The 12207-nt window shown below is 44.5% G+C and overlaps 1 protein-coding gene across 1 annotated transcript; it reads right to left on the reverse strand.

The window, feature by feature from the left end:
- Positions 1–9056: 9056 nt before the first annotated feature.
- On the reverse strand, positions 9057–9941 carry LOC147493336 (uncharacterized). Its single transcript, XM_086564150.1, has 2 exons — positions 9803–9941; positions 9057–9719 (listed from the first exon to the last, which is right to left on the reverse strand). Exons 1-2 carry the CDS (start codon positions 9821–9823, stop codon positions 9177–9179), a joined length of 564 nt encoding a protein of 187 aa, XP_086420276.1. The 5' UTR covers positions 9824–9941; the 3' UTR covers positions 9057–9176.
- Between the last annotated feature and the right edge of the window lie 2266 nt (positions 9942–12207).

Genomic DNA, 12207 nt, shown 5'->3' on the forward strand with positions numbered 1-12207 from the left:
AGATAGGTTTTTCAATCTTCTTTTCATCCACGTGTATTAGTACAGAACTGATGCCGTAGTTAGATGAACAGAGATAAAGACCCAGGACTTCTCCCTCAACAGGCTTTGAAAGGATTGGCGGTGCCCCCAGGTATGTTTTGAGTTAATCGAATTCCTTTTGGCACTCTTCCATCCATGTGAAGGAGGTGTTCTTTCATAGTAACTGAAATAGGGGTTTGCACTTATCTGAAATCTTGGAGATGAACCTGTTCAGAGCTGCTAACCTGCCTGTAACTTTTTGAACCTCTTTCATGTTTTTAGGTTGAGGCATTTCTATAAGTGCTCATATCTGATCTGGGTTCACCTCAATCCCTCTCTTAGTAACTAGGTACCCTAAAAATTTCTTGATGATACAGCGAAAGCACATTTCGCAGGGTTGAGCTTCATGCGATATTCTCAAAGAACGACAAATGCACGTTTCAAGTAGGAGAGATGATCTCCCCGTTTTAGACTCTTGATCAGGAGATCGTCCACATACACCTCCATAATGTCACCTACTAATCCTTCGAACATATTGTTTACCTAACGTTGGTATGTGGCTCCTGCATTTTGTAATCCGAATGGCATGACCTGATAGCAGTACAGGCCATCCTCGATTGTCAAACTGGCATGCTTGTAGTCATCTTCATGTAAAGGGATCTAGTTGTAACCTGACGACCTATCTGTGAAGGATAACAATTCATATCCAGCCGTCGCATCCACCAACTTGTCAATTCGTGGCAGAGGGTAGCTGTCTTTTGGACATGTACGGTTCAGATCCATGAACTCAATACAGATTCTCCATGACCTATTCTTCTTTCTTACTGGGACAATATTAGAAATCCAGGTGGGGAAATTGATTTCCCTGATAAAATTAGCTGCCTTTAGTTTTTCAAGTTCAGCTTTTACCGCCCTAGATATGTCAGCACCTATCCTTCTCGGTTTCTGCTTGACTACTACTACATCACTGCGGACATTGAGCTAGTGGTATACCACGTGGGGGTCAATTCCTGGCATTTCTTCGAATGACCATGCAAACACATCTCTGTGCTCTCGGAGGAATTGTATTAGAGCTTGGCGCTCTTCAGAACTCAACAAGGTGCTGATGAAAGTGGTCTTTGGCGAGCTACCACCTATAATTTCCACTTCCTCTAACGGCTCCAGTGAGGGGGGATCCTCCCTCTCTCGTGGGACTAGGTTCGGGAGAGGTGGATCCAACTGTAATTACTATTTTGCGGGTCGCCCCACCTCCATTGGTTCAAAAGGGAGTGTGGACTGCTTCGTCGCCAGCGGGTAGCATGCTTTGGCAGCCACCTGATCCCCTCTGATTGTCTCAATTGTCCCATTATGCAGGAACTTCAGACATTGGTGATAGGTGCTAGGAACAGCTCAGAGTCTGTGCAGCTAGGTCTTGCCCAAGATCATATGATAGGGTGTGTTAGCTTTTACTATGACAAAGGTTATGATGAGAGTTACCAGACCAGTAGCTACGGGTAGTTGGATCTCCCCAACTGTCAGAGCTTTGTCCCCACTGAATCCATATAGGTTGGAGTTGGTGACGACCATTTCAGAGTTAGGAATTTGCAGCTTTTTGAATGTAGCATAGTATAGCACATCTATTGAGCTACCTGGATCAACCAATATGCGATGCAAATCATAATCTCAAAAAAGAAGTGTCAAAATAAGCGCATCCTCATGGGGGGTCTGGATGCTGTAATAGTCAGCCTCAGTGAAGAGGATGAGCGGATCTTTGTGGGGTATCACATTAACCTGAGCTCCTGTAGTCAGCTCGCTGCTTATGATCCTCATCTGCTTGGCAATGCGCATTTGATATCGCGCACCTTTCTCAGTGATCTATCCATTCTGTTTACTTGCTTTTCCGGAAATCATATTTATCTAGAGTCGGCCATTGAGTGGTCCAAGATTGGGGATCCTGAATCGACGTCTTTGATCTCCTCGGTCATCTGGCGTTAATGCTTATTCGCTTATTCGTGTGCCACAAACTGCTTTAGATACCCTCTTTCAATCAGATCCTGTAGTTCATTTTTCAGGGTCATGCAGGCTCTGGTGCTGTGACCCCTTACTCTTATGAAACTTGCAGTAAGTCCTTTGGTCTCTGGTACCTAAGGAGCCTGGCTTTAGCGGAGCTGGCCATTTAAGGTAGCTCTAATTTTTTATCGAGTCTAGAACCTCATATGGCATTTTGTTCAGAGGGGAGAAGTTTCTATCCATCAAGGGAAGAGCTTCTTCAATTCCTTCCACACATGGCTTCTTCTATGGTTTTCCATCTACACTACTGGCTATATTTTGGTATTGCCCTCTGAGCATTCGCCCCTTTAATGGAGATTCGGCCCTTTGGCGATTACGATTATGGTCTCTCTTCGATTTTTTAGGGGAAGAATTTCCATTCCCTTCTCAGGGAAGCCCAAGAATTGTCCGACTAGTCTTCTTCACTTCCTAATGTCAATTAAGGACATCTTCTTCCCACCCCACATGAGTTTCAACCCTGTCAAGGAGTTGCTCTAAATCGTGGGGTGGTTTCCTATGGAGAGATCCGAATAAGGCGTTGTTTTCATCTAACTCTTGTTTGAAAGCTATAATAGCAGTTTCTTCGTCATAAGACTCTATTTGGATTGAAATTTTAATGAACCGTTGCATGTAGGATCTCAACACCTCTCCATCTTTTTTCTTGATGTTGAACAGTGCATTGATCCGTTTTGGCTGATGCTTGTTACATAAGTACCTATCTATGAAGGTCTTAAATAGTTCTTCTGAGGACCTGATCTGACGCTCAGGTAATCTGTGATACCTCTGGAGCGTAGATCCAGATAGGAAGGCTTTGAACTCCTGACACATGACATGGTCATCTCTCTCATATTGTCCCATAGTGGCACGATACCTGAAGACGTGATCGATCGGATCTGACTTGCCACTAAAGACATTGAACTTCGGTTGTCTGTACCCACGGGAATATGGCTTCCTCATCACCCGTGATGCAAAAGGAGATCTACCTGCTCCCATTATAGCAGATTGAACAAGGGAGTCTTGCATTTTTCTCCCCTTGCCTGTCATCCGATGCATCTGACGGACTAGGTCATTCTTCTCAGTTTCCCATGCATTTTCTTTGGTAGAAAGTTTCCTGTTCTGAGTTCTTTTTCAATGTCGAGGGTCGACATCCTGATCCTGGTCAGTGGACTCCGGCTCTGAGGCTGTTCCTGAGTCCTCATCTTAGTTGATGTACTCTGAGACTCAGATAGCTCACGCCGAACTGGGTCCCCACGCCTTAGGTTCCTAGAATGACCACCTTCTGGAGGGTTGTCATCATCGAGATCGATGAGTGGCTCATTCCCTGTGTTGGACTGATATAAGTGCCTTAGCAGCTGTAATTCTCACTCAAGGTTGCTCCTTTGTTGCTCCAAAGCCTGCACCGCCTGACTCACCTGAACAAACTCTGAGTTGGTGAGGACAGCATTCTCGCCATTTTGACGTTCCTCCTTAGCGTAATTCCTGGGACCTGCTCCAGGAACAACTGGTTCATCGGTGCTGGTCGTAGGTCCTTGGGGGGGATCATTCGCATCTTGACGACCGACATTCTCACCCCCTTCAGGCATCTCGTGCACTTCTTCTCTGATGGCGACGCTGCGCGTGGTAGCGCCACCCTTTGTTTTCTTTGCTCCTGCCATCACAATAATAAGAGTTTTTAGAATAAATCAATCATTTGAAATGAATATTTACCTGCTTTTGTCCCCACAAACGGCGCCAAAAGATGTAGGGGAAATTCCAAGTATCCCCTAATCTTCCTCTGTGCCTTGTGATATAGAATCCTTTGCTGAATAAAGAAAGGATGAGATGATGGTGAGTTCATTAGGGTTGAACTGTCTGACGGCTGCCTACGTATCTCCTTTGTTCTATTGGAGAATCAAACCTTATTTTGCATAGTTCCTAAGAGCGAATCCCTATGGTTTATATAGGAAGGGTGACAAGAATCCTAGGGTTAGGGCTATCCTCACCGCTTGTGAGTTCCCTTCCATCTTTGGACTCTGCCTTCCTATTAGGATTCCTCTTCTTATGGAAGTATGAATCTAGACCATATCTTATGAGAGGTAAGTTTCCTTGTTGATCATAATATCCCATCGTGTATGGGAAGATTATATCTAAAAGGTAACTCCTAAGATATGTCATCACGATTCCTTCCTTATCATCAAAGATCGCCATCTTGGTTTCATACTGTTCAGAACTCGCCTCTATATCGGGATTCTGGTGGGGTAATCTTATTTATGTTTGAAGCGATCGAGTCATGCACTGGAACATGTCCACTAAACACTTGTGCTAAGCCCGAGATCACTTATTCACAGAACTGATCCGATGGTCCTCATCTCATTCTGGACATCTATAGTCTTAGGTTATTTCTCATACACGTTTCATCTGTTCAGTGACATGAAATCCCCCCTACAAGTGCCATCAACACTCCATCAGGTTTTACGCTTCCCTGGCCCCAGAGGCATGATGGAGCTCAGAAGCAACCAGCTCAATGCCTACAATTGCAACCAGATCTTCTCAGTCAACAAGCCTGTTGGGGCTTCACTCAAACATAGGGGAGAGATCACCAAAACCAAGCTGGCAGAAGACTTCATCTCTGAGGTCAAGACCATGACCAAGACCCCCCGAAACGAACTCGAAAGGAAAACACTGGGAGCTCGGTCAAAAATGTCCCTCCAGAAATTCAGATCCCAGAGGTCACCCCACCCTTCAGGTCAAGGAGACATCGCAAAAGACCAAGACCCCAGAGGTCGCTCAGCCCACTGAGGTGGTTTCTTAGACCGAGCTAAAGGAAAAGGTCAACCTAGGAACTGAGGATGACCCCAAGTTCATTTATGTAGGAGCTAACCTTGATCCTACTCTCAAGGCACAACTTATAAGCTTTTTATCATTAAATAAAGACATTTTTGCTTGGTCGTACATCGATATGCCTGGAATTAATCCCAATGTTGCATGTCATAAGTTAAATGTTAACCCAAATGTTAAGCCAGTTCGCCAACGACCTCGAAAGTTATCGCTTAGATTCCAAAAAGTAATTAATGAAGAGATCAAAAAATCTCAAAATGGTTGGCTTCATTAGGAAGGTCGATTACCCTGAATGGGTTGCTAACATAATAGCAGTCCCAAAAAAGAATGACACAGTTCGCCTTTACATGGACTTTACTAACCTAAATCAGGAAACTCCCAAGGATAGCTTCCCCTTACCAAGAATCAACCGACTTGTGGACCAAACTTGTGGCCACGAGCTCTTGTCATTCATGGATGCCTACAGTGGCTACAACCAAATCCCACTATCAGGAGAAGACCAAGAGAAAACTTCATTTGTAACAGAGTAAGGAATTTACTATTACAACGTCCTCCTATTCGGCCTCAAGAACGCTGAAGTGACCTACTAGGGACTCGTCACCGATATGTTCCAAGACATGTTAGGTGACACACCATGGAAGTCTACATAGACGACATGGTCGTCAAAAGCAAGAAAGCTGAAGATCACTTATATCACCTCACACAAGCATTCTCTAGACTTTGGCGAATTCAGATGAAGCTTAACCTTGAGAAATGCCTCTTATTTGGAGCGTCTTCTGGGAAATTTCTGGGGTATCAGGTCTCACAACGTGGGATAGAAGCAAACCCTGATCAGATTTGAGCGTTCTTGAACATGCCTGACCCAAAAACAGAGAAGCAGATACATAAACTGTTAGGAATGGTGGCAGCTCTAAACCGATTCATATCGAGAGCATCAGACAAATGCCGACCTTTCCTACAAATTCTCAAGAAGGGTAAACTGTTCTCATGGAATGAGCAATGCCACCAAGCGTTCTCCACTCTCAAGGACTACTTGTCAACACCACCTGTGCTGGCCAAACCAATTGATGGTGAAACGTTCGGGCTATACTTAGCTGTGTCTGACTTCGCTATCAGTTCAGTTCTCTTCAAAGAGGAACAGAACGTAGAGAAACCAATCTACTTCATAAGCAAGACATTGTTGCCAGCTGAGAAAAACTACTCCCACATTGAAAAGGCAGTACTGGCACTACTTTATTCAGTAAGAAAATTCAGGCCCTACTTCCAAGCACATCCAATCAAAGTGCTCACCGACCTGCCACTAAAGAAGATCCTTCTTAAATCCAACAAGACAACTCGCATGGTCGTATGGGCAGAAGAACTCGGTGAACACCACATTGAATTCACCCCAAGAACCTCTCAGAAAGGTCAGGTCGTTACTGATTTCTTAGCAGATTTCCCAGTTGATGACCTGAACTGGGAACCAGAGGATAAAAGCCATCCTCTAAGCAACACGACCCATTGGTATGGTCACTCTACGTAAATGGAGCTAGAAATCCAGGTGGCAGCGAAGTCGGAGTAGTCTTAGCGTCACCAGATGGCTTTATGGTGGAAAAATCAGTTCGCATCAATTTCGCGACTTCCAACAATGAAGCTGAGTATGAAGCCCTGATCATGGGACTTCACATGGCATTAAAACTCAATGTTCAGGAGCTCAAGGTCTTTAGCGATTCACAACTAGTTGTTCGCCAGGTTGCCAATGAATATACCACCAATGAAGGTAACCTTTCTAAATACCTTCAACTTGTAAATCAATTACTACCTTCTTTCAAGAAAGTTATCATACACCATTTCCTACGGGAAAAGAATCACCACACAGACAGCTTGGCATACCTCGCGGCCCAAACACCGAACTGTGACCCTAGGAAACTACTAATCGAAGTTATTGATAGACCTGCTTACCAAAATGAGCACGTCCTAGAAACCAGCGACCTATGCCCACTCTCTGACACTTAGATGAGTCAAACATGGATGAAACCTATCATAGATTATATCTAACTAGGCAAAACACCAACAGATCGCACCAAGACCAGACAGGTTCAATACCAGTCAGGTCGCTACTACCTAGTAAATGGCAAACTTTTCAGAAAGTCCGCCGGAGGACCCCATATGAGGTGTATAAGCCCAGAACAGGGTCAGATGATTTTCGCATAAATCCACGAGGGAGAATGCGAAAACCACGTAGGAGGTCGCTTTCTGGCTCACAAAGTGATCTCACAAGGATACTTCTGGCCAAGAATGCAGATCGATGCCAAGAAGCATGTACTCAAAAACATTGAGTGCCAAACATTTGGCCACCACATCATCCAGCCAGCTCGAGAACTCATCAACATTGCCAGTTCTTGGCCATTTCACATGTGGGGATTGGACATCATGGGTCCATTCATTCCACAGAAAAGCACAGGCTTTCGGTTCGTCCTAGCTGTGACAGATTACTTCACCAAATGGGTGGAAGTGATCCCCCTGGCTCATGTCAAGGAATCTAATATCAAAAACTTCATTTGGATCAACATCATTACTAGATTCGGCCTCCCCCACACAATAGTGATAGATAATGGCTCCTAATTCAATGGAAAAATAGTCAAAGAATTCTTGGCTAAGTGGAAGATCGTTCACGTGTTCTCCACTCCCCAGTACGCCCAAAGAAATGGTAAAGCAAAAGCTAGTAACAAATCAATTTTGAAGAACTTGAAAAAGAAGATTGAAAAGAACAAAAGCCAGTGGCCGATGCATCTAGAAAACATTCTATGGGGTCATAGAACGACAGCTCGTTCTAGTACAGGCGAGTCACCTTTCTCACTATCCTACGGTACTGAGGCCGTCATTCCTACTGAGCTGACAATTACAACAACTCGATCTGACATCGTCGAATCTAGACAAAATGATTCCATTCTTGCTTGAAAAGTCGACTTACTTGAAGAGCGACGCGACCTAGTAGCCATTCGAGTGGCATCCTACCACCAAACTCTGAGGAAAACATACAACAAGCGAGTTAACCCTCGAAGTTTCCAACCTAGCAACCTGGTCTTGAAGAAGACTAAAGATGACTCGAAACTAGCACCAACATGGGAAGGCCCTTACATAGTGGAATGAGTCGTTGGCAATGGAGCATATTGGATCAAAACCCAAGACGGAAAAACATTACCACGTCCTTAGAATACTTTCTTGTTAAAGAAATTTTATTAATAAAAATTCCATTGCCATGAGTTCTTTCTCTTAATACTATGCACATAGTTTTTATTTTGCATCAATACAGTGCAATCTCTCAATGTTATTAAATAGATGCATAACTCGCTCTCTAAGAGCAAAATGCTAACTTGAACTAAAATGCTCTCAAGAGCTCAAACATTCTCCGTGCTAAAACGCTCACTCGAGCTCAAGGCTACATAGCACCACCACTTCTCACTAGTTGGGGACCTATACTTCTAGGACCGACTTAGTGCAGAACGCTCTCTAAGAGCTAAACGATTGTTTGAACTTAAACCCTTTCCAGAGCTTAAACGTTCAACACAATAAAACACTCATTCGAGCTCACAGGCTACTTAGCCTTAACACTTCTCACTAGTTGGAAACCTACAACTCTAGGGTCAACTTAGTGCAGAATGCTATCTAAGGGCAAAACGCTCTCCAGAGCTAAAACGTTATCTACGATTAAACACTCACTCAAGCTCAGGGCTACATAGCTCACACACTTCTCACTAGTTGGATAACTTAGTGCAGAACACTCCTCGGGCTAACTTAGTACAGAACGCTTTCTAAAAGTAAACACGCTCACTCGATCCCTAAATGCTCTCTATAGTGAAAATGCTCTTCGTAGCAGTGTGCTCAATCGAGCCCAAATACTTCAATGCATCCTAACTCTTCTTAGACGACAGGACATACATCTCCAGGTTAAATTCCTACGGAGATGTCAAAACAACATGCAACAAGCATTTCAGATAAAATTAATCTAATACTTCGAAGCAAACATGTATTTCATAAAGTGCAAAAGACGAACTGCCTGAACATACTCAGGAAACTAGTTCCTTAATGTCTACTGAACTTCCACTTATATGGAAACCAGTTCGGTCAGATCTCAAAACTAAAGCATACAATAAAGCGAACTACCCAGGTTAGCCCAGGTTCTCAGCTCTTAATGTATTTGGCTCATGCCATAACAAACATAAAAGGTGAACTGCCCAGACAAGCCCAGGAAACCAGCTCTATTGTATCACTACCACTTACACCAAGAAACATAAGGAACAAAGAGAAACACTCATTCAAAGCCGACAAGATTAAACTACATTTGCCAAATTTTCAGTGGCCAGGAGATCAATTACGCCTTCCACATTGGCTCCAGCAGCAGGTTCAGAAGAAGTACCAGCAACAGTTCGATCAAGAGGGCTCTCCACGATTGCTGACGAAGAAGTACCCAGAGGAGGAACATCACATGCATCTTCAGGTACGTCTAGCACTGGTGTGCCTGAAGCCCCACATTCATGTTCATCCTTTAAAGCTGAGTACGCCTTCTCTAGCTCGACAAAGTCAAAGTCCAAAGCATTGTAAGCGTCATTCGCTTCTTGAGCGACCTCCTTACAGCGTTTTGCGAAGTTCGTAATTGTCACGAGCTCCCCCTTCACTTCAGCAAGTTCATTACCCAGCGTGATCTGCTTAAGACACGCATCCTGGTACTTCGACTTTATTTTGTCAAACTCTTTCTTCTCAACTGCTTGAACAAGCTGAACGTTCTTCAGCTCCTCTCTCAGTTTGTCAACCACAACCTTTTCTGACTCGGCAATCTCAGCAATCTCCTTAAGCTTACGGTACCCACTGATCATCTACACAAAGAAAGAAAGTGACGAACATCAGGATACAAACAAATCAACTACAAAAGACAAGATACAACACCTACAACACTTACCAAGCATTGGGATAGATCCATCAACCTCAGATTTTCCTTCAAGCTTTTGCTATCGAGGTCACTCCGGTCACCATCTAGAGCAATACTCTCAAGCAGACAGCCCGCAACAGGAGTTGACTTTTAACTGCAATTAGAACACTGAACAATCCGCTTTTTACCCTGGTCATCAATGTACACCAGGTTGCAGTCCAAATCGTCCTGACTCACCACAGCTTTCCCATTAACCTTATTGGGGACTCTCACTTTCACTCCCGAGGTACGTGCACCAGGGATAGTGGGCTGCTCTGACTAGCCTTAAACGCCTCTAAGTCCAAGCTGCCCAGATTGGGCGCAACCCTTGACCTGTGAGCGGACCCAGGACGCCCACCAGTTCGCTCAACCCCAGGGACAGGTTGGCCACCCTCCACCCTGATACTTTTACCAGGCCTAGAGTCAGACGGACCAACTTTCCTCTTCAGCTGAGGCTCACGCACCGCGACAACAATGTCGTCCATCACCAGCGGGGAGCTCTCCCCTTTGTTTGCCTCCGGGTTCCTTAGCGGCGACCTCTAAGCCCTCCGCGGTCGCATGCAGGCGGATCGCTGCCCACACCAGCTCCACCACCAGAACTACCATCGTTACCCACCACCTTCACTGGCCCACTTCAACTTCTGTGACGATCCTCCCGAGTCATCAAGTCAGTCATCTCTCTCTCCATCCCAAATTCAACCTCTGAACTTATCACAACAGCAGCTCGTCCTCTTCTTTTTTGTTGCAGTCTCCTCGACCTGACACCTTCACCACCACGCTCAGTGAAATAGGCTGAGACAACTGTAAGAAAATCTCTCCGAGGATCACTAAAGTCTGGCAAACCTCTCGATCTCCCCACAAAACCCCCGATTCGAAATAACAACGTCTGCCACACACAAACAACAATCAAAGTCAGTATTACCAACGGAAAAGAAACAAGAAAGCATCACAAAAGCAAACATCAGTACAAACGTACCATCAAAGTTATAACTCCTACACCTCAAACTACTTCCAGCAACACAGTAGTTACCTTTTAACAACAACGGTCTTTGCTCCCAAGACTCGTTGCTTATCCCATCCAGAACAGAAGACTTACCAGTTATAGTCTGAAAACTAAAGTTGTTCGACCTAGATCGCTTTACAGCGAAGTACTCAAGCACATCATCGAGTCTTATATCGTACTCTCCTAACTCGTTCAACAGGTTGAAAACCCTAAGAAGCCTCCAATTGTTCCCAACGAACTGACATAGAGCCTTCCCACAGAAATTCAGAATATCACAAGTCAATTTCGAGAACGGTAGACGCAACCCCACTCTCAATTGCCCTATACACACAACATCCCCTCGATTTATTGATACAAAACTGCTGCTAAATAAATTATCTACATTACCCAAGTGGTGTATCTCCAAGTCGGGGATGTTAATGTCAAATCTAGCCCTAATTTCTACAAAGCTCATAACCGCACTTCTATTTACAACACTAGCTGGTAAACTACTGGAAGAAGAACCGTCCGCCACAAGATCACCACTCGAAATAGCAAAAACAGGCCTAGAAACTTCTTCCTCCACCATATCTTCAAATCCTAGCGATCTCTCCATAATCTTATCAGAAGGTGTGTCATCGGAAAATTTACAAACCTTAAACGAAAACAATATCTACGAAAGCGAGAGAAGCAAAAATAGCAGAGAAACTAACCTGATACTCTAAAAGCTTCGCAAAGTTCTGAAAAATGTGGGAATGGTGGCTCTTCAGATCACCAGTAGCGTTTTGTGTAAAAAACCTTTTAGTTCCCAAGGCATGTCATGATTGCACTCACAACCCTAGACGACACGTCACCTTATATCCCGTCTTTTCAAATTCCACAAAACAAGGCGGTTGCATTTTCTGCTCACACCTGTTCATATCCTCACATGTGCTGAACACGTGCTATCGTTCTCTCTCATTAGGTCGATCCACCACAAAAACTGACCTACTGAGATGGGGTTGTGTGAGGGAGTAATATTCACATCCAATGAATATCACACACTTGTCCAACACACACATAATTACCAACCGACCTCGTATCCTCGTCCTCAAAGCTCCCTTCATAGTGACTCTAGTCAGGCAAACAACATATTCAACTCGCGCCCAGAGCGACCACACCACCAACCGATCTCACCTGTACGTGCTGCGAGCTCGTTCCAAAGGTGACTCGAGTCGAGTGGATGATCTCATCCAGAAATGACCTACCTAGCGCCCACTCCTCTCGTTCCTCAACGACTCATAACGTATGTCTTTATTACTACCATCAAGACCGGATCTTCAGGCACGCTTCATGATAAATATCCATAACTCACCATCAAGGCTGGATCTGACCTGACGCGGGAATGCAAGAGGTGCGGGCACCTTGCCTATAT

The sequence above is a fragment of the Coptis chinensis genome, chromosome 6 (assembly GCF_015680905.1).
Source record: "Coptis chinensis isolate HL-2020 chromosome 6, ASM1568090v1, whole genome shotgun sequence".
NCBI classification, from domain to species: domain Eukaryota; kingdom Viridiplantae; phylum Streptophyta; class Magnoliopsida; order Ranunculales; family Ranunculaceae; genus Coptis; species Coptis chinensis.

What these genes read in the sequence shown, in the direction of transcription:
- LOC147493336 (XM_086564150.1), bottom strand. Translation starts at nt 9,823, where the DNA reads ATGGATCTATCCCAATGCTTG. An exon ending in TGGATCTATCCCAATGCTTG is followed by an intron (nt 9,720 to 9,802) that starts GTAAGTGTTGTA and finishes TTCTTTGTGTAG; the next exon opens with ATGATCAGTGGGTACCGTAA.